General features: G+C 38.4%; 1 protein-coding gene across 2 annotated transcripts in view; it reads right to left on the bottom strand.

The window, feature by feature from the left end:
* Positions 1-7,239: 7,239 nt before the first annotated feature.
* LOC133634952 (glutathione hydrolase-like YwrD proenzyme) overlaps positions 7,240-24,476 on the bottom strand; it is a 41,200-nt gene continuing 23,963 nt past the window's right edge. For both annotated transcript variants that reach the window (XM_062027616.1, XM_062027614.1), the window contains exons 7-12: positions 22,617-22,788; positions 18,098-18,254; positions 14,975-15,157; positions 9,583-9,667; positions 9,387-9,482; positions 7,240-8,057 (exon numbers count right to left, since the gene is read on the bottom strand). In XM_062027616.1, coding sequence (XP_061883600.1) covers positions 7,912-8,057; positions 9,387-9,482; positions 9,583-9,667; positions 14,975-15,157; positions 18,098-18,254; positions 22,617-22,788 — 839 coding nt within the window. In that variant the 3' untranslated portion in view covers positions 7,240-7,911. The remainder of the gene's footprint in view (positions 8,058-9,386; positions 9,483-9,582; positions 9,668-14,974; positions 15,158-18,097; positions 18,255-22,616; positions 22,789-24,476) is intronic.

Here is a 24,476-nt window from a genome sequence, read left to right on the forward strand (position 1 = left end):
GTCAGGAAACACACACACACACACACACACACACACACACACACACACACACACACACACACACACACACATACACACACACACACACACACAGGAAGTAGGCTGACCAATGGCTGCACAAAGCTTAGTCAGAAGTATGAAAAATCCCATGAGAGACAAAAACTAAGAGTGTGTGCCAATGTGGGTTTTTTGTTTTCTTGTTGCCTTATTTGTATTTGACTTTATAAAATGGATTAATATTATTATTTGGTGCAGCCGGGGCCGGAGCGGGAGGGGATGGAAAGAGGAAAAAAGGAAGACAGAGGGGGAAATTGTGGGGACAAGAGGGGGATAAGATAGAGACAACAACAACAACAACAATAACAACAATAGAACAACATCAGCAAATAGGATATGTACAAATATGATGGTAAAAGAAGCAGTTAGTGAAAAAAATAATAATACAGAAATGACAATGAATATTATTACACTACAAATGGAGCAATACAAATACCAATAGAAATATCACTATTGATAATGAATAATACCAATAATTTACCTCTGTTATCAACAATACAATTGTTCAAATGCAACAATACATATACGTAATGATAACTTGAGATACGAAAGAAAGCAGAAAAATGGAGGGGAAGAAAGAGAAGCCAACTATATTAACCTTGTAGATTGTTATAGTAATAATAGGTTAAGCTTAGTCAGTGTGCCATGTGTTATACCCAGTTTACCCTAGGGCAACAACGTTAATATATGTTTGATGAAACGTGATTATATGCATGAGTGTATGTGTGTATATGTACTTGTATATGTACAGTATGTGTATATGTATGTTTGTACAGTGAATGTATATGTACAGTATGTGTATATGTATGTTTGTACAGTGAATGTATATGTACAGTATGTGTATATGTATGTTTGTACAGTGAATGTATATGTACAGTATGTGTATGTGTGTGCTTGTACAGTGAATGTATATGTACAGTATGTGTATATGTATGTTTGTACAGTGAATGTATACGTACATGTATGTGTATATGTATGTATGTACAGTGAATGTATATGTACAGTATATGTATGTTTGTACAGTGAATGTATATGTACATGTATGTGTATGTGTATGTTTGTACAGTGAATGTATATGTACAGTATGTGTATATGTATGTTTGTATAGTGAATGTATATGTACAGTATATGTATGTTTGTACAGTGAATGTATATGTACAGTATGTGTATATGTATGTTTGTACAGTGAATGTATATGTACATGTATGTGTATATGTATGTATGTACAGTGAATGTATATGTACAGTATATGTATGTTTGTACAGTGAATGTATATGTACAGTATGTGTATATGTATGTTTGTACAGTGAATGTATATGTACAGTACGTGTATATGTATGTTTGTACAGTGAATGTATATGTACAGTATGTGTATATGTATGTTTGTACAGTGAATGTATATGTACAGTATGTGTATATGTATGTTTGTACAGTGAATGTATATGTACAGTATGTGTATGTGTGTGCTTGTACAGTGAATGTATATGTACAGTATGTGTATATGTATGTTTGTACAGTGAATGTATACGTACATGTATGTGTATATGTATGTATGTACAGTGAATGTATATGTACAGTATATGTATGTTTGTACAGTGAATGTATATGTACATGTATGTGTATGTGTATGTTTGTACAGTGAATGTATATGTACAGTATGTGTATATGTATGTTTGTATAGTGAATGTATATGTACAGTATATGTATGTTTGTACAGTGAATGTATATGTACAGTATGTGTATATGTATGTTTGTACAGTGAATGTATATGTACATGTATGTGTATATGTATGTATGTACAGTGAATGTATATGTACAGTATATGTATGTTTGTACAGTGAATGTATATGTACAGTATGTGTATATGTATGTTTGTACAGTGAATGTATATGTACAGTACGTGTATATGTATGTTTGTACAGTGAATGTATATGTACAGTATGTGTATATGTATGTTTGTACAGTGAATGTATATGTACAGTATGTGTATATGTATGTTTGTACAGTGAATGTATATGTACAGTATGTGTATGTGTGTGCTTGTACAGTGAATGTATATGTACAGTATGTGTATATGTATGTTTGTACAGTGAATGTATATGTACAGTATGTGTATATGTATGTTTGTACAGTGAATGTATATGTACAGTATGTGTATATGTATGTTTGTACAGTGAATGTACATGTATGTGTATATGTATGTTTGTACAGTGAATGTATATGTACAGTATGTGTATATGTATGTTTGTACAGTGAATGTATATGTACAGTATGTGTATATGTATGTTTGTACAGTGAATGTATATGTACATGTATGTGTATATGTATGTTTGTACAGTGAATGTATATGTACAGTATGTGTATATGTATGTTTGTACAGTGAATGTATATGTACAGTATGTGTATATGTATGTTTGTACAGTGAATGTATATGTACAGTATGTGTATACGTATGTTTGTACAGTGAATGTATATGTACATGTATGTGTATATGTATGTTTGTACAGTGAATGTGCGCGTGGATGTACGAATTTTGAGTGTGTATGTATGTATGTATGTATGTGGGAGCTCAGGTACTTATGTATGTGTATATCTATGAATAACTGTGTGTATGTGAGTATATATGTGTATTTGTATGTACAATATATTTGACTCCCAGTATGTGCGAGAGCCAGAGTACGGCCCCAAGCCACCCAGAGAGCCCAACCCAAAAACAGCAGGTGTGGCGCCCAGGGAACCAGGGACCACCGGCCCCACACAGCCAGGCCGGCCAGCGACAGGAACCCCAAAGCCCGGCCCACCGTGCCGCCCGGAAGAGCCAGCAGCAGGCCGTAGACTCAGAGGACGCGGCACGAGAGAAGCAGGGGACAGCCAGCACCCAAGCCAGCGAGCAACCAAATATTAACATTGCTGTATGTATACTTTTGACTCAGCACATTTGCTCACATTTTCAGTAGAGCCATAATAAATTCATAAAAGAAGCAAACTTCATGAATGTTTTTTGTGACCAACAAGTATGTGCTCCAATCACTACATCACAACAAAATAAGAGTTGCAGAAATGATCGGAAACTCAAGACAGCCATGACATGATGTTCTTTACACGTGTATGTACACTTTTGACCACGACTGTACATTCCACTTTGATTATTAAGCAGACATTGTTACATAATATAATACTATTGAGGTCATGAAGTGCCCTTTTGCCCCACAGAAACCTGCTGAGTAATTGTGCAACTCTGACCGAGAGGTAAAAGCAATTATAATAGAAATTCATCAAAAGTGTACCTGCAGGGTTTTAAAATAGTCTTATTATGGTTTTATTTGTGTTGAAAACACTTCCTTGTGGTCTACATAATATGTCATGGTGGTTCTTAGGTCCAAATGTTACCTAGGTTTTGTTTTACAGACCATCACATGGACAAAGATAAGACCTTCTGGAGGAAAGTTCTGTGGTCAGATGAAACAAAAACGGAGCTGTTTGGCCACAATACCCAGCAATATGTTTGGAGGAGAAAAGGTGAGGCCTTTAATCCCAGGAACACCATGCCTACCGTCAAGCATGGTGGTGGTAGTATTATGCTCTGGGCCTGTTTTGCTGCCAATGGAACTGGTGCTTTACAGAGAGTAAATGGGACAATGAAAAAGGAGGATTACCTCCAAATTCTTCAGGACAAGCTAAAATCATCAGCCCGGAGGTTGGGTCTTGGGCGCATTTGGGTGTTCCAACAGGAAAATGACCCCAAACACACCTCAAAAGTGGTAAAGGAATGGCTAAATCAGGCTAGAATGAAGGTTTTAGAATGGCCTTCCCAAAGTCCTGACTTAAACGTGTGGACAATGCTGAAGAAACAAGTCCATGTCAGAAAAGCAACACATTTAGCTGAACTGCACCAATTTTGTCAAGAGGAGTGGTCAAAAATTCAAGCAGAAGCTTGCGGATGGCTACCAAAAGCGCCTTATTGTAGTGAAACTTGCCAAGGGACATGTTTTGACCCAGCAGATTCGGTCAAATTTTCAGTAGAGCCATAATAAATTCCTAAAAGAAGCAAACTTCATGAATTTTTTTTGTGACCAACAAGTATGTGCTCCAATCACTACATCACAATAAAAATAAGAGTTGTAGAAATGATTGGAAACTCAAGACAGCCATGACATGATGTTCTTTACAAGTATATGTCAAATTTTACCACGACTGTGTCACGACTTGGACTTTGGCGTGGTTTGTTTTCCCGTGGCGCAAATGAATTGGACCGGACATGGCGTGAAGTTAAATACATCATTTAATAATAGACTATAAAAAGTATAAACAAACCTGGACAGAGTAAGCAGCGTGTCAAGAGTGCAGAGCACCAATGTGACGTCGCCAGGCCGACCAACACAAAAAGACGGGCTTAAATAGTCACGTGGTGATTGAAAACAGGTGCTTGAGTTCAAATGAATCCAGTGCGTGAGTCCAAGACGTGAAACAGGTGACACTAATGGTTGTCAAGGTAACAAACAAACAAGGAAGTGCAACCAGGAACTAATGCCGGCGCTTGCCGCGCTTTAAAGCGGCGAGCAAAGCGCCGTCATTTTTGTCAATTTTTCCACGAATATCCCGATCTCCGAAGTAATGTTATGCTTTGATACGCTCTGATACGAATTAGTTGCCGCTTTGTTACCGTTCCTCCACGATTTGATGCCGCTTTGATCCCGCTTTAAATCACGCTTTGATACGTTTTATTACGCTTTATTGAACTTTATTCCGCTTTGATGCGATCCTGACGCTTTAAATCAGGCTCTGACACGATTATCAAGCTCTGTTGTGCATTGTTACAACAAAAGTAAGAAAACAATGTGAAAAACTCAGTATACTAAGTTTTCCCCACATTTTTTTAGATTTATCTATTTATTTGATTTCTCTTTTTGTTTTATCATATACAGGATAAAACACATAATGTAATAAAAAAGAGAAATATGATAAACAAATAAGTAAAAACAAATGTGAAAAACTTAGTATACTGTTTTCCACACATTTTTTATATTAATTAATTTTTTCAATTTCTCTTTTTTTTCGTTATATTATGTTTATTATTTATTATGTTTTATACCTTCATGTCTTTTATTTCTTTGTCATCTTAATAAATATCTATCTTTCATTTCTTATGCTAGTTGACAATAATAAAAGGCATTTCTTTTATTTTTTATATTCATTAATTTTTTAATTTCTATTTTTTTTCCCGTTATGTTATGTTTTATATCTTCATTTCTTTTATTTCTTTGTCATCTTAATAAATATCTATCTTTCATTTCTTATGCTGGTTGACAATAATAAAAGGCATTTCTTTTATTTTTTATATTCATTTATTTTTTCAATTTCTCTTTTTTTTCCGTTGTATTATGTTTTATATCTTCATTTCTTTTATTTCTTTGTCATCTTAATAAATATCTATCTTTCATTTCTTATGCTAGTTGACAATAATAAAAGGCATTTCTTTTAAACGTAACATATTCTCTTTATTATTAACATTTTCATACAGAAAAATGATAGACAGTAATGTCAAACTGCAACATCAAACAGCAGAAGTACAGAAACAATGATCATCGTATAAAAAAGGTGCAATGATGCAAAAGAGAATGGATTTGTAATCCTGTGTTGGTTTTACATCAAGTTTCAATGTCACTAGTCAATATCACAGTCACTTCCTAATGCGCTTTGAACCAAGATCTGTTAAGCTTTCCTACGCTTTGAGTCAAGCTTTGTCAGGCTTTGTCAGGCTTTGTCACGCTTTGATACGCTCTCGGCGCTTTATTCCATTCTTGACAGAGCGCAGAATTTTTTTAAACCGTTTAAAAAATGTTGGCGAACTTGCCGCATGTCCCGCTTCACTACAAGCTTTCCCACGATCCATTAGGACCCTCACGCTTTAATCAGGCTTTGTTACGCTTTAACGGCGCTTTGCATGCCGCTTTAAAGCGCCGTTGGTGTGAACCTAGCATAAAAAGAGTCCAAAAAACAGCACATGGCCAAACAAAAACATGATCCACAGACATGACAGACTGTATATACTGGCAGTGTGTATATAAAACGTTGATGGAGGATTTTAAAAGTTGTTTTAGAGGGCTTTGAGAGCTACAACAGTGACACCTAATCCGCTGCATCTTCCAAGCGTTTTTTTTATTAGCTTTAAAATCCAGAAAAAAAAAAGATGTGTGTTCTTGTCTCTCATGATTGTGAACAACAAACAAAATTCCCCCCCAAAAAAGTGCAGTTCTCTTTGAATGGCTGAGTTCTTGACTAGGTACAGATTGATCAAATCAATACAACAATTGACTATGGAAAAACTCACCAGGCAACAGATAAACAATTTTAAACATACTGTATTTTTAAATGTAAAAACACCAATATTGTACTTTGATTGAAAACATCTAACCGTAGTCTAGTAGCCAAAAACGTGTACAAATTGAAAACATGTACAGAATGTATATTTAAAGGCCTACTGAAAGCCACTACTAGCGACCACGCAGTCTGATAGTTTATATATCAATGATGAAATCTTAACATTGCAACACATGCCAATACGGCCGGGTTAACTTATAAAGTGACATTTTAAATTTCCCGCTAAACTTCCGGTTGAAAACGTCTATGTATGATGACGTTTGCGTGTGACGTCAATGGTTGAAACGGAAGTATTGGGACACATTGTATTCAATACAAAAAGCTCTGTTTTCATTGCAAAATTCCACAGTATTCTGGACATCTGTGTTGGTGAATCTTTTGCAATTTGTTTAATGAACAATGGAGGCTGCAAAGAAGAAAGCTGTAGGTGGGATCGGTGTATTAGCGGCCGGCTGCAGCAACACAACCAGGGGGAATTACTTGGATAGCAGACGCGCTATCCGACGCTAGCCGCCGACCGCACGGATGATCGGGTGAAGTCCTTCGTCGCGCCGTCGATCGCTGGAACGCAGGTGAGCACGGGTGTTGATGAGCAGATGAGGGCTGGCTGGCGTAGGTGGATAGCTAATGTTTTTAGCATAGCTCTGTGAGGTCCCGTTGCTAAGTTAGCTTCAATGGCGTCGTTAGCAACAGCATTGTTAAGCTTCGCCAGGCTGGACATCATTAACCGTGTAGTTACATGTCCATGGTTTAATAGTATTGTTGATCTTCTGTCTATCCTTCCAGTCAGGGGTTTATTTATTTTGCTTCTATCTGCAGTTAAGCACGATGCTATCACGTTAGCTCCGTAGCTAAAGTGCTTCACCGATGTATTGTCGTGGAGATAAAAGTCACTGTGAATGTCCATTTCGCGTTCTCGACTCTCATTTTCAAGAGGATATAGTATCCCAGGTGGTTTAAAATACAAATCCGTAATCCACAATAGAAAAAGGAGAGAGTGTGGAATCCAATGAGCCAGCTTGTACCTAAGTTACGGTCAGAGCAAAAAAAGACGCGTCCTGCACTGCACTCTAGTCCTTCACTCTCACGTTCCTCATCCACAAATCTTTCATCCTGGCTCAAATTAATGGGGTAATCGTCGCTTTCTCGGTCCGAATCGCTCTCGCTGCTGGTGTAAACAATGGGGAAATGTGAGGAGCCTTTCAACCTGTGACGTCACGCTACTTCCGGTACAGGCAAGGCTTTTTTTTATCAGCGACCAAAAGTTGCGAACTTTATCGTCGATGTTCTCTACTAAATCCTTTTAGCAAAAATATGGCAATATCGCGAAATGATCAAGTATGACACATAGAATGGATCTGCTATCCCCGTTTAAATAAAAAAAATTCATTTCAGTAGGCCTTTAAGTAGTTGAATGAATGAGGTCATTGTTTACCGAGAGGCGTCTGGCAGTCTTCTTTTTATCAAATCAGTTTAGTATCCCATAGCACATCCATCTGATCGGGGGTCTGATCCCGCCCACAGGACCTTGGTCGGGTGATTTTTGTGATTGACGGATGGGTTCCACCAATCTCCTACTGTGATGATCTGTCCCCTCCCAAACTCAGACCTTTTGTGGCCTTGGTTTATGAACAGGAAAAAAAACATACAGCTCTAGTAAGTCACAGTTATACAGTATACACATTAATATACATTATATGTGTCCAGTAACAGTGGCAGTCAATGTTAATGTAAATTATAGCACTATATTACATTGAGGAAGAAACGTGTTGAAGGTAGACGTATACTTTGACACACCTTTTGTCTCCAATGATGTTTGATGAATAAATTAGAGCTGTCAAATGATATTTTTAAATCAAATGAATCACACTTATGAATTTGGATTATTCAGTATTAATCACAGGTTATTACTTACTTAATATTTGGATGAGACTGCAATTTCATTGTCAAAATGTCAGGCCTGAAATGTTTTAAAATATTTGACTTGAATACACACCATATATTTGATCATCACATGGACAAAGATAAGACCTTCTGGAGGAAAGTTCTGTGGTCAGATGAAACAAAAATGGAGCTTTGACCACAATACCCAGCAATATGTTTGGAGGTGAAAAGGTGAGGCCTTTAATCCCAGGAACACTATCCCTACCGTCAAGCATGGTGGTGGTAGTATTATGCTCTGGGCCTGTTTTGCTGCCAATGGAACTGGTGCTTTACAGAGAGTAAATGGGACAATGAAAAAGGAGGATTACCTCCAAATTCTTCAGGACAACCTAAAATCATCAGCCCGGAGGTTTGGTCTTGGGCGCAGTTGGGTGTTCCAACAGAACAATGACCCCAAACACACCTCAAAAGTGGTAAAGGAATGGCTAAATCAGGCTAGAATGAAGGTTTTAGAATGGCCTTCCCAAAGTCCTGACTTAAACGTGTGGACAATGCTGAAGAAACAAGTCCATGTCAGAAAAACAACACATTTAGCTGAACTGAAACAATTTTGTCAAGAGGAGTGGTCAAAAATTCCAGCAGAAGCTTGTGGATGGCTACCAAAAGCGCCTTATTGCAGGTAAACTTGCCAAGGGACATGTAAGCAAATATTAACATTGCTGTATGTATACTTTTGATCCTCACATTTTCAGTAGACCCATAATAAATTCATAAAAGAAGCAAACTTCATGAATGTTTTTTGTGACCAACAAGTATGTGCTCCAATCACTACATCACAAAAAAAACAAGAGTTGTAGAAATGATTGGAAACTCAAGACAGCCATGACATGATGTTCTTTACAAGTGCATGTAAACTTTTGATCGTGACTGTGTACACATATATATATATATTTTTTTTATAAAACAACAAATGAACGAGGGGGTGAAATAGCCACTTAAATGTATTGCTAACAACAAGATAGGTGCAAAAACACTAATAAAATGCAGTAAAAGACAAACAGTACCTGTGACTGGCCAGTTGACTTTATGACCCCGTCTTCTTAGAGCCTCAGCCACCTCTGGATTGATGCCTTCCTCAAGATTTACAGACCACTGATTTTCTATGCAGAAAAACGAAATAAAACAAATAAAACAAAAGAATCAGGCAAAGACGTATGTGCTTTTAAAAAGTTGGTGTTCGTGTTAGGTGGTAGGCTTTACCTTTGTGGTCATACTTCACAAAGACTCTTGGTGAATCAAGGGCTTGCTGTGGATTCATCCCAAACTCCAGCATGTTAAACAAAACCTAAACACACATACATGGTATTTGTCTTCAAAACTTCTATGGTAGGATTTGTTGAAACAAAAATAACCACAACTGATAAAGACTACAGTGCTTAATCAAATGATCGTGCACGCGTTCATCTGGTCTCGCAAGGACTATTGTAATTCTGTTTTCGCTTGGTTCAAAAAGTCGACTCCAAAGAGACTTTAGACCAGGGGTCACCAACGCGGTGCCCGCGGGCACCAGGTAGCCCGTAAGGACCAGATGAGTAGCCCGCTGGCCTGTTCTAAAAAATAGCTCAAATAGCAGCACTTACCAGTGAGCTGCCTCTATTTTTTAAATGTTATTTATTTACTAGCAAGCTGGTCACGCTTTGCCCGACATTTTTAATTCTAAGAGAGACAAAACTCAAATAGAATTTGAAAATCCAAGAAAATATTTTAAAGACTTGGTCTTCACTTGTTTAAATAAATTCATTATTTTTTTTACTTTGCTTCTTATAACTTTCAGAAAGACAATTTTAGAGAAAAAATACAACCTTAAAAAGGATTTTAGGATTTTTAAACACATATACCTTTTTACCTTTTAAATTCCTTCCTCTTCTTTCCTGACAATTTAAATCAATGTTGGAGTAAATGTTTTCTTTTTTATTGTAAAGAATAATAAATACATTTTAATTCAATTCTTCATTTTAGCTTCTGTTTTTTCGACGAAGAATATTTGTGAAATATTTCTTCAAACTTATTATGATTAAAATTCAAAAAAAATATTTTGGCGAATCTACAAAATCTGTAGAATCAAATTTAAATCTTATTTCAAAGTCTTTTGAATTCCTTTTAAAATTTTTGTTCTGGAAAATCTAGAAGAAATAATGATTTGTCTTTGTTAGAAATATAGCTTGGTCCAATTTGTTATATATTCTAACAAAGTGTAGATTGGATTTTAACCTATTTAAAACATGTCATCCAAATTCTAAAATTAATCTTAATCAGGAAAAATTACTAACGATGTTCCATAAATTATTTTTTTAATTTTTTCAAAAAGATTCGAATTAGCTAGTTTTTCTCTTCTTTTTTTCAGTTGAATTTTGAATTTTAAAGACTCGAAATTGAAGATAAACTATGTTTCAAAATGTAATTGTCATTTTTTTCGTGTTTTCTCCTCTTTTAAACCGTTCAATTAAGTGTAAATATCATTAATTATTAATAATAACATAGAGTTAAAGGTAAATTGAGCAAATTGGCTATTTCTGGCAATTTATTTAAGTGTGTATCAAACTGGTAGCCCTTCGCATTAATCAGTACCCAAGAAGTAGCTCTTGGTTTCAAAAAGGTTGGTGACCCCTGCTTTAGACTGTATAGAATGCGGCTGCCAGACTTTTGACCGAAGCATCCAAAACGGCCCACATTACACCCATTCTATCCAGTCCTCATTGGCTTTCAGTCAAATTCCGCATACAGTTTAAGATTTTAGTCTTGAATCTCAGGGCATTCAATCGATTGCAACTGGACTGTTTGGTTTGTCTTAGAAGAAGTTTCGCCTTTCATCCGAGCAGGCTTCATCAGTTCATGCTCAGAGTTTTTTGATTGATTGAGACTTTTATTAGTAGGTTGCACAGTGAAGTACATATTCCGTACAATTGACCACTAAATGGTAACACCCGAATAAGTTTTTCAACTTGTTTAAGTCGGGGTCCACTTAAATTGATTCATGATACAGATATATACTATCAGATATATACTATCATCATAATACAGTCATCACACAAGATAATCACATTGAATTATTTACATTATTTACAATCAGGGGTGTGGAGCGGGGGGGGGTAGGATATGGACAGCAAGTAGTGGACATAGAGAGAGAGAGAGAGAGAGAGAGAGAGAGAGATCAGAAGGCATAAGAAAAAGTATCTGCATTTGATTGTTTACATTTGATTATTAGCAATCCGGGGAGGGTGTTAGTTTAGGGTTGTAGCTGCCTGGAGGTGAACTTTTATTGCGGTTTTGAAGGAGGATAGAGATGCCATTTCTTTTACACCTGTTGGGAGCGCATTCCACATTGATGTGGCATAGAAAGAGAATGAGTTAAGACCTGTGTTAGATCGGAATCTGAGGTTTAACGTGGTTAGTGGAGCTCCCCCTGGTGTTGTGGTTATGGCGGTAGTTTGACATGTACTTCAATATTAGGGAGGTGTAGCGGATTTTATAGACTAGGCTCAGTGCAAGTTGTTTAACTCTGTCCTCCACCCTGAGCCAGCCCACTTTGGAGAAGTGGGTAGGAGTGAGGTGTGATCTGGGGTGGAGGTCTAGAAGTAATCTGACTAGCTTGTTCTGGGATGTTTGGAGTTTAGATTTGAAGGTTTTGGAGGTGCTAGGGTACCAGGAGGTGCATGCGTAATCGTCGCTTTCTCGGTCCGAATCTCTCTCGCTGCTGGTGTAAACAATGGGGAAATGTGAGGAGTTTTTCAACCTGTGACGTCACGCTACTTCCGGTACAGGCAAGGCTTTTTTTATCAGCGACCAAAAGTTGCGAACTTTATCATCGATGTTCTCTACTAAATCCTTCCAGCAAAAATATGGCAATATCGCGAAATGATCAAGTATTACACAGACTGGATCTGCTATCCCCGTTTGAATAAAAAAATGTCATTTCAGTAGGCCTTTAACCAACAAAACAAAAAATAATGGAACAATTTGTGCAGATTTTTGGAAAAATGAAGATGTACTGATTAATGGCTACAATGAGGACGTTTTGTGAAGCAGGGTTTGAAACGTGACACTGCATGATACTGTTAAAGCCTGTTCCCTGGGGTTACAAGTCAGAAGACAAATTACCGTATTTTACGGACTATAAATCGCTCCGGAGTGTAAGTCGCACCGGCCGAAAATGCATAATAAAGAAGGGAAAAAACATATATAAGTCGCACTGGAGTATAAGTCGCATTTTTTGGGGAAATGTATTTGATAAAAGCCAACACCAAGAATAGACATTTGAAAGGCAATTTAAAATGTCTAAAGAATAGTGAACAACAGGCTGAATAAGTGTACGTTATATGAGGCATAAATAACCAACTGAGAATGTGCCTGGTAGGTTAACGTAACATATTATGGTAAGAGTCATTCAAATAACTATAACATATAGAACATGCTATACGTTTACAAAACAATCTGTCACTCCTAATCACTAAATCCCATGAAATCTTATATGTCTAGACCAGGGGTCACCAACCTTTTTGAAACCAAGAGCTACTTCTTGGGTAGTGATTAATGCGAAGGGCTACCAGTTTGATACACACTTAAATAAATTGCCAGAAATAGCCAATTTGCTCAATTTACCTTTAACTCTATGTTATTATTAATAATTAATGATATTTACACTTAATTGAACGGTTTAAAAGAGGAGAAAACACGAAAAAAAGGACAATTATATTTTGAAACATAATCGACTCTTTAAAATTCAAAATTCAACCGAAAAAAAAGAAGAGAAAAACTAGCAAATTCGAATCTTTTTGAAAAAATAAAAAAAATAATTTATGGAACATCATTAGTAATTTTTCCTGATTAAGATTAATTTTAGAATTGTGATGACATGTTTTAAATAGGTAAAAATCCAATCTGCACTTTGTTAGAATATATAACAAATTGGACCAAGCTATATTTCTAAGACAAATCATTATTTCTTCTAGATTTTCCAGAATAACATTTTAAAAGAAATTCAAAATACTTTAAAATAAGATTCAAATTTGATTCTACAGATTTTCTAGATTTTCCAGAATAATTTTTTTGAATTTTAATTAATAATAAATTTGAAGAAATATTTCACAAATATTCTTCGTCGAAAAAACAGAAGCTAAAAAGAAGAATTAAATTAAAATGTATTTATTATTTTTTACAATAAAAAATAAAAAAAATACTTGAACATTGATTTAAATTGTCAGTAAAGAAGAGGAAGGAATTTAAAAGGTAAAAATGTATGTGTTTAAAAATCCTAAAATCATTTTTAAGGTTGTATTTTTTCTCTAAAATTGTCTTTCTGAAAGTTATAAAAAGCAAAGTAAAAAAATTAATGAATTTATTTAAACAAGTGAAGACCAAGTCTTTAAAATATTTTCTTGGATTTTCAAATTCTATTTGAGTTTTGTCTCTCTTAGAATTAAAAATGTCGGGCAAAGCGAGACCAGCTTGCTAGTAAATAAATACAATTTTAAAAATAGAGGCTGCTCACTGGTAAGTGCTGCTATTTGAGCTATTTTTAGAACAGGCCAGCGGGCTACTCACCTGGTCCTTACGGGCTACCTGGTGCCCGCGGGCACCGCGTTGGTGACCCCTGGTCTAGTCTCTTACGTGAATGAGATAAATAACATTATTTGATATTTTACGCTAATGTGTTAATAATTTCACACATAAGTCGCTCCTGAGTATAAGTCGCACCCCCGGCCAAACTATGAAAAAAACTGCGACTTATAGTCCGAAAAATACGGTAGGTGCTTTGTGACTCATTTAAAATGGTTCTATTACCATTTACATCCCAAATAATGAATTGTATATACCGTATTTCCTTGAATAGCCGCAGGGGCGCTAATTAATTTAAAACCTCCTGTCACTCCGGCGCTTACCAGAAGCCTGCGGCATGGCCAAGCATGCGCTAATTATTTTAAAACCTCTTCTCACTCCGGCGCTTACCTTATCATGAAAAGCACATTTAATAAAAAAAAATGTTATTATTGTCTTACCTTTAGGTATAAATGAGTCCATGCCAGCTCCTTTTGAAGAAAAGCATCGATATAGAAGTCTTCCTTATCTTTCTTCAGTTTTAAAAGTCTCTCTGTCTCGATGGAGATCGTCCTTTTAAGTATTACCTCCTGCTTCGATTGAAAGTCCAGTTTAGAAAACTGTTTTATTTTAGATATGTAATCCTCCATGGTAAAAGTCCAAGCAAACAATGGCTGCGCACTCTTGCTGTCGGTTGTCTTCTTCTGCTGCACGGGTCTTCTGCAGTACCAGCAGTCGCAAGAACGATTACTAGCGGCCTCTACCACCAGGAGGCGGGAGTCATTTAATGACTCATATTTGACCCGGCGGAAGTGCCAAGCATGCGCTAATTATTTTGCGAAACGAGTTTGACCCGGCTGTAATTCGAGGCATGCGAATACCATATTCCCGGCGCCAATTCAAGGAAATACGGTATAACGTGATCGCAAAAGGCTCCAATATCTATCGCGATATAGATTTTAGGCCATACTGCCCCCTCCCTACCTCACAAGTCGTGGAAACCGAACATGTTCGTAACCTGAGAACCACCTGTTGTCAATTCTGTGTTATTGTATACCTGAACATGTCCTTGCGGTTGCATCATACCACCCATCACTCCCAAGGAGGCAAGGAGGCGGGGTTTCTGGGGGTCAGTTGCACAATCCGTGACAAGTGCAGGTATTATGGTATGAAACGGCCGTTTTCCACCAGCCACACAATTTGCATGGTTAAGTTGAAGAGACAAGCCGGCGCCACAATTCTGTAAGGGCAGAAGACAAGATGACATTCAACTAAAATATTCACATCCATTTGACTTCATGCTGAGGGGCTTGCTTCCTAAAATAGATAATCGCATCCTTGGTCTTTTTTATGTGATTATTTTTAGATGGGACTCCTCTCCTCAAACCACTCTATAAAATGGTTGACAACTGGACAAAGACCTGTCTCGCCTGCTTATAACAATATTTACAGTATTATTGTGATACAGCATTTGTTTTACAATTTTTGTTGGAATCCCGTGCCTATAATATTAATATAAACCAATAATATATATTAAAAATTGATAAAATCTCAATTCGACTCAAAGTAACTGAATGAAATACGCCTAAAAATGTAGCAGCGTTCTGAAGAAGCTGCCGCAAATTCAGGCATTATCAAACACAAAACAACCCGGCGAAATCTTGGAGGGACTGTGCGCTATCATGCTTGTCATACACAAAATACAGTACTGCAGTGTTTTTCAACCACTGTGCCGCAGCACACTAGTGTGCCGTGAGATACAGTCGGGTGTGCCGTGGGAGATTGTCTAATTTCACCTATTTGGGGTAAATAATATTTTTTGCAAAGCAGTAATTATAGTCTGCAAATGATGTGTTGTTGTTGAGTGTCGGTGCTGTCTAGAGCTCGGCAGAGTAACCGTGTAATACTCTTCCATATCAGTAGGTGGCAGCAGGTAGCTAATTGCTCTGTAGATGTAGGAAACAGCGGGAGGCAGTGTGCAGGTAAAATTGTGTCTAATGCTTAAAGGCCTACTGAAATGAAATGTTCTTATTTAAACGGGGATAGCAGATCCATTCTATGTGTCATACTTGATCATTTCGCGATATTGCCATATTTTTGCTGAAAGGATTTAGTAGAGAACATCGACGATAAAGTTCGCAACTTTTGGTCGCTGATAAAAAAAAGCCTTGCCCGTACCGGAAGTAGCGTGACGTCACAGGTTGTGGAGCGCCTCACATCTGCACATTGTTTACAATCATTCCCACCAGCAGCGAGAGCGATTCGGACCGAGAAAGCGACGATTACCCCATTGATTTGAGCGAGGATGAAAGATTTGTGGATGAGGAAAGTGAGTGAAGGATTAGAGTGCAGTGCAGGACGCCAGGATGTATCTTTTTTCGCTCTGACCGTAACTTAGGTACAAGCTGGCTCATTGGATTCCACACTTTCTCCTTTTTCTATTGTGGATCACGGATTTGTATTTTAAACCACCTCGGATACTATATCCTCTTGAAAATGAGAGTCGAGAACGCGAAATGGACATTCACAGTGACTTTTATCTCCACGGCAATACATCGGCCAAACACTTTAGCTACGGAGCTCACGTGATAGCATCGTGCTTAACTGCAGATAGAAACAGAACAAATAAGCCCCTGACTGGAAGGATAGTCCGAAGATCAACAATACTACTATTACTTCTACTATCAGGAGACACCGAACCAAACCCTGGACATGTAACCACACGGTTAATGCTGTCCCGCCTGGCGAAGCCTAGCAATGCTGATGCTAACGATGCCATTGAAGCTAACTTAGCTACAGGACCTCGACAGAGCTATGCTAAAAACATTAGCTCTCCACCTACGCCAGCCCTCATCTGCTCATCACCACCCGTGCTCACCTGCGTTCCAGCGATCGACGGCGCGACGGATGACTTCACCACGATCATCGGCGCGGTCGGCGGCTAGCGTCGGATAGCGCGTCTGCTATCCAACTCAAAGTCCTCCTGGTTGTGTTGCTGCAGCCAGCCGCTAATACACCGATCCCACCTACAGCTTTCTTCTTTGCAGTCTTCATTGTTCATTAAACAAATTGCAAAAGATTCACCAACACAGATGTCCAGAATACTGTGGAATTTTGAGATGAAAACAGACGACTTAAGCTGGCCACCGTGCTGTTCAAAAATGTCTGCTACAATCCGTGACGTCACGCGCAAACGTCATCATACCGAGACGTTTTCAAACGGTTATTTCCCGGGAAATTTAAAATTGCACTTTATAAGTTAACCCGGCCGTATTGGCATGTGTTGCAATGCTAAGATTTCATCATTGATATATAAACTATCAGACTGCGTGGTCGGTAGTAGTGGCTTTCAGTAGGCCTTTAAACCAAAAAAAAACAAAGGTGAGTGCCCTCTAAGAAAAGGCATTGAAGCTCAGGGAAGGCTATGCAGAACGAAACTACAACTGAACTGGCTGCAAAGTCAACAAAAATAGAATGCTGGACGACAGCAAAGACTTACTGTGGAGCAAAGACGGCGTCCACAGTGTACATCCCAACATGACATTACAATCAACAATGTCCCCACAAAGAAGGATAAAAACAACTGGAATATTCTTGACTGCTAAAACAAAGTAGATGCGGGAAATATCACTCAAAGGAAGACATGAAACTGCTACAGGAAAATACCAAAATAAAGAGAAAAACCCACCAGAATAGGAAGGCAAGACAAGAACTAAAACACTACACACAGGAAAACGGCAAAAAAGTCCAAATAAGTCAGGGTGTGATGTGACAGGTGGTGACAGTACACCTACTTTGAGACAAGAGCTATATTGATGCATGCTTGGTTATGCTTTAAAGTCATACCCAACAATTGCGACAACGACTTTTTACTGTCAACTGAGTTTCGTTTTTTAATTATTTCTGCTGGAGGTGTGCCTCCGCATTTCTTCAACTCAAAAAATGCGCCTTGGCTCAAAAAAGGTTGAAAACCACTGCAGTGCTGTACTTGCGTGCAGACAGAGGTGACATTGTTGTCAAAGGTCACCATGCAAAATAGATACTAAAATATGAAAATGCAAAAAGCATACCCGAAGCTGAGTTACTAACACTGTCTAAGCATCTATCTTTGCTTGTCATTAAAATGAGTAACTGTTGCAGAACCCATGCACACACAGAAACAAACACTGCACCACCACACCTGTAGAGAGAAACCGCAATCCTTCGGGACAAGCCCAGTTCCAAAGCAGTGATATGTGCTGTTGGTAAAAGAACAGGCATTCCCCTGGCAGTCAACCACACAGAAATACACGGTGTCACTTCCGGTCATCGGGGCTGGCTCCACCCCTTCCATGAACCTAGCAGACACAAAATATCAACATAAATCTGATTTGTGTTGTCTTTTATTGATTTGACTGTAAAGTTCAACTTGATTGATGGAAGAATGCACTTAAATTAGCTATTCTTTTGCTGTCCAAATTCAAAAATACACCAAGATCCTCAAACATGACACACTATATTGCCAAAAGTATTTGGCCGCCCATCCAAATGATGAGAATCAGGTGTCCTAATCACTTGGCCCGTTGTATCAAATCAAGCACTTAGTCATGGAGACTGTTTCTACAAACATTTGTGAAAGAATGGGCCGCTTTCAGTGATTTCCAGCGTGGAACTGTCATAGGATGCCACCTGTGCAACAAATCCAGTCGTGAAATTTCCTCGCTCCTAAATATTCCAAAGTCAACTTTATTATAAGAAAATGGAAGAGTTTGGGAACAACAGCAAGTCAGCCACCAAGTGGTAGGCCACGTGAACTGACAGAGAGGTCAGCATAGTGCAAAGACTTTCTGCACAGTCAGTTGCTACAGAGCGCCAAACGTCATGTGACCTTCCAATTAGCCCACGTACAGTACGCAGAGAGCTTCATGGAATGGGTTTCCATGGCCGAGCAGCTGCATCTAAGCCATACATCACCAAGTCCAATGCAAAGTGTCTGATGCGGTGGTGTAAAGCACGTCACCACTGGACTCTAGAGCAGTGGAGACGCCTTCTCTGGACTGATGAGTCACACTTTTCCATCTGGCAATCTGATGGAGCAGTCTGGGTTTGGAGGTTGCCAGGAGAACGCTACATTTCGGACTGCATTGTGCCGAGTGTGAAATTTGGTGGAGGAGGAATTATGCTCAAGATGATCCCCAGCTGGCCCCACTATGGACTGGACTCTCACACTATTATGTTAGATCCACTATGGACTGGACTCTCACACTATTATGTTAGATCCACTAAGGACTGGACTCTCACACTCATATGTTAGATCCACTATGGACTGGACTCTCACACTATTATGTTAGATCCACTATGGACTAGACTCTCTCACTATTATGTTAGATCCACTATGGACTGGACTCTCACACTATTATGTTAGATCCACTAAGGACTGGACTCTCACACTCATATGTTAGATCCACTAAGGACTGGACTCTCACACTATTATGTTAGATCCACTAAGGACTGGACTCTCACAATATTATGTTAGATCCACTATGGACTAGACTCTCTCACTATTATGTTAGTTCCACTATGGACTGGACTCGCACACTATTATGTTAGTTCCACTAAGGACTGGACTCTCACACTCATATGTTAGATCCACTAAGGACTGGGCTCTCACTACTATTATGTTAGATCCACTATGGACTAGACTCTCACACTATTATGTTAGATCCACTATGGACTGGACTCTCACACTATTATGTTAGATCCACTAAGGACTGGACTCTCACGCTCATATGTTAGATCCACTAAGGACTGGACTCTCACACTATTATGTTAGATCCACTAAGGACTGGACTCTCACACTATTATGTTAGATCCACTATGGACTAGACTCTCACACTATTATGTTAGATCCACTATGGACTGGACTCTCACACTATTATGTTAGATCCACTATGGACTGGACTCTCACACTATTATGTTAGATCCACTAAGGACTGGACTCTCACACTCATATGTTAGATCCACTAAGGACTGGACTCTCACACTATTATGTTAGATCCACTATGGACTAGACTCACACACTATTATGTTAGATCCACTATGGACTGGACTCTCACACTATTATGTTAGATCCACTATGGACTGGACTCTCACACTATTATGTTAGATCCACTATGGACTGGACTCTCACACTATTATGTTAGATCCATTATGGACTGGACTCTCACACTATTATGTTAGATCCACTAAGGACTGGACTCTCACACTATTATGTTAGATCCACTATGGACTGGACTCTGACACTATTATGTTAGATCCACTATGGACTGGACTCTCACACTATTATGTTAGATCCACCATGGACTGGACTCTCACTATTACGTTAGATCCACTATGGACTGGACTCTCACACTATTATGTTAGATCCACTTTGGACTGGACTCTCACTATTATGTTAGATCCACTATGGACTGGACTCTCACACTATTATGTTAGATCCACTATGGACTGGACTCTGACACTATTATGTTAGATCCACTATGGACTGAATTCTCACAATATTATGTTAGATCCACTATGGACTGGACTCTCACACTATTATGTTAGATCCACCATGGACTGGACTCTCACTATTATGTTAGATCCACTATGGACTGGACTCTCACACTATTATGTTAGATCCACTTTGGACTGGACTCTCACTATTACGTTAGATCCACTATGGACTGGACTCTCACACTATTATGTTAGATCCACTATGGACTGGACTCTCACACTATTATGTTAGATCCACTATGGACTGGACTCTCACACTATTATGTTAGATCCACTAAGGACTGGACTCTCACACTATTATGTTAGATCCACTATGGACTGGACTCTCACACTATTATGTTAGATCCACTATGGACTGGATTCTGACACTATTATGTTAGATCCATTATGGACTGGACTCTCACACTATTATGTTAGATCCACTAAGGACTGGACTCTCACACTATTATGTTAGATCCACTATGGACTGGACTCTCACACTATTATGTTAGATCCACTATGGACTGGACTCTCACACTATTATGTTAGATCCACTAAGGACTGGACTCTCACACTATTATGTTAGATCCACTATGGACTGGACTCTCACACTATTATGTTAGATCCATTATGGACTGGACTCTCACACTATTATGTTAGATCCACTAAGGACTGGACTCTCACACTATTATGTTAGATCCATTATGGACTGGACTCTCACACTATTATGTTAGATCCACTAAGGACTGGACTCTCACACTATTATGTTAGATCCACTATGGACTGGACTCTGACACTATTATGTTAGATCCACTATGGACTGGACTCTCACACTATTATGTTAGATCCACCATGGACTGGACTCTCACTATTACGTTAGATCCACTATGGACTGGACTCTCACACTATTATGTTAGATCCACTTTGGACTGGACTCTCACTATTATGTTAGATCCACTATGGACTGGACTCTCACACTATTATGTTAGATCCACTATGGACTGGACTCTCACACTATTATGTTAGATCCACTATGGACTGAATTCTCACAATATTATGTTAGATCCACTAAGGACTGGACTCTCACACTATTATGTTAGATCCACTATGGACTGGACTCTCACAATGTTATGCTAGATCCACTCGACGTCCATTGCACCGGTCGCCCAGGGCGGGGGGTCCCCACATCTGCGGTCCCCTCCAAGGTTTATCATTGTCATCCCATTGGGTTGACTTTTTTCTTGCCCTGATGTGGGATCTGAGCCGAGGATGTCGTTGTGGCTTGTGCAGCCCTTTGAGACACTCATGATTTAAGGCTATATAAGTAAACTTTGATTGATTGATTGATGGTGTGGGGTTGTTTTTCAGGAGTTGGGCTTGGCCCCTTAGTTCCAGTGAAAGGAACTTTGAATGCTCCAGGATACCAAAACATTTTGGACAATTCCATGCTCCGAACCTTGTGGGAACAGTTTGGAGCGGGCCCCTTCCTCTTCCAACATGACTGTGCACCAGTGCACAAAGCAAGGTCCATAAAGACATGGATGACGGAGTCTGGTGTGGATGAACTTGACTGGCCTGCACAGAGTCCTGACCTGAACTTGATAGAACACCTTTGGGATGAATTAGAACGGGGACTTAGAGCCAGGCCTTCTCCACCAACATCAGTACCAATGTGCTTTTGGAAGAATGGTGGAAAACTCCTATGGACACACTCCGCAACCTTGTGGACAGCCTTCCCAGAAGAGTTGAAGCTGTAATAGCTGCAAAAGGTGGACCCACATCATATTGAACCCTATGGGTTAGGAATGGGATGGCACTTCAAGTTCATATGTGAGTCAAGGAAGGTAAGCAAATACTTTTGGCAATATAGTGTACTTGTGCATGCCTTCCTTTAATCATAGGAGGGTGACCCTAATGTCTGACTTTCTATGCCACATGATTACAGCTACTGTGTGTGTGTACGAGATGCTTCCAGATCTATTTCATTATTGTTTCGTGTCATTTGTCATATAATGTACTGCCTTACAACTAGATCCAGAGTCTATCCTGGCACACACAAAGCTGACAGGACAGTAAAGGAGAGACAAAGCATTGTGAGGGGAAGTGAAAGTCTCTATTCTTATCTAAAGTCAACAGAGTGCGACAGGCACACAGCGGTACCAACAGAAACTCTCAGGAACACGTACCTGTCCATGCGGATGAGCTTTGACCGTTGGCGGCTGCAGCTTTTGTTCAAAAGGGCTTTCACCGGAACGGCGGCATGGTCCGGGTCGCCCACGTAATGCGAAGCGTCTGTTTGGGCCAAGCGGACAGCCTCCGCCAAAATATGGATGTAGTCTGAACTATTATGACCTAAGTCTGTAAACAAACACGGCACTTCAACGACATACTTTCTGGTTTCAAACAAACACTTTTGATCCTCCAACAAATGCAAAAACTGCAATCTAAGTAAGATGAAATATCTCAAATAAGGGTGATATTTGCTTATTTTCTATCTGATAAGATAATTCTTCTCACTAAGCAGATTTTATGTTAGAGTGTTTTACTTGTTTTAAGTGTTTTGGTCCTAAATGATCTCAGTAAGATATTACAGCTTGTTGCTGAGATTTGATGACCTATATTGAGTCAAACATGCTTGAAACTAGAATATCAACTGTTGTGTCATCAACACTCACAAGTAGGGATGTCCGACAATGGCTTTTTTGCCGATATCCGATATTGTCCAACTCTTTAATTACCGATACCGATATCAACCGATACCGATATATACAGTCGTGGAATTAACGCATTGTTATGCCTAATTTGGACAACCTGGTATGGTGAAGATAAGGTCCTTTTTAAAAAACAATATAAAATAAAAAAAAGATAAATAAAATAAAAGCATTTTCTCGAATAAAAAAGAAAGTAAAACAATATAAAAACAGTTGCATAGAAACTAGTAATTAATGAAAATGAGCAAAATTAACTGTTAAAGGTTAGTACTATTAGTGGACCAGCATGTGTGCTTACGGACTGTATCCCTTGCAGACTGTATTGATATATATTGATATATAATGTAGGAAGCAGAATATTAATAACAGAAAGAAACAACCCTTTTGTGTGAATGAGTGTAAATGGGGGAGGGAGGTTTTTTGGGTTGGTGCACTAATTGTAAGTGTATCTTGTGTTTTTTATGTTGATTTAATAAAAAAAACAACAAAAAAACACTGATACGGATAATTAAAAAAACGATACCGATAATTTTCGATATTACATTTTCAAGCATTTATCGGCCGATAATATCGGCCTCCCTCCCCCATTTACACTCATTCACACAAAAGGGTTGTTTCTTTCTGTTATTAATATTCTGCTTCCTACATTATATATCAATATATATCAATACAGTCTGCAAGGGATACAGTCCGTAAGCACACATGCTGCTCCACTAATAGTACTAACCTTTAACAGTTAATTTTACTCATTTTCATTAATTACTAGTTTCTATGTAACTGTTTTTATATTGTTTTACTTTTTTTGTACTCACAAGTATAAAACTACTTTTTTAAAGTAATAATTCAAATCATGACTTTGACACAATTGTGTCTCATAATTCAAACAGATGACAGCCAAATGGACTTTGCTGTTTTATTTTCAATGAAACAATAGAAAATACGTACTCATATAGTAGTACAGTTGTTATTAGTGAGAATATACTTATTTTAAGGTATTTTGGGGTTCATTGAGGTTAGCTAATTTTACTTGTCTTGCAAAGTCTTGACAAGCCAAATTTTCTTGTTCTATTGGCAGATAATTTTGCTTAGTTCAAATAAAATAACCCTCATTTTTGTATTTTTTCTTTCTTGTTTTCGAACACTGACTTTTTGCAGTGTACGCTTAGCAAAACCTCCAAAGTCAAATGTCCCAAAAGGCCAAAACATCCTGACGTGTCGGCAAAATAACACGACTGAAGCATTTGATCACTCAACCCCACGAGTGTGTTTTGCTTTTTATTTGGCTTGATGTGGTGTTTCTGGGGCGGCGTAGCTCGGTTGGTAGAGTGGCCGTGC

Source organism: Entelurus aequoreus, linkage group LG19 (assembly GCF_033978785.1).
Source record: "Entelurus aequoreus isolate RoL-2023_Sb linkage group LG19, RoL_Eaeq_v1.1, whole genome shotgun sequence".
Lineage (NCBI taxonomy): Eukaryota > Metazoa > Chordata > Actinopteri > Syngnathiformes > Syngnathidae > Entelurus > Entelurus aequoreus.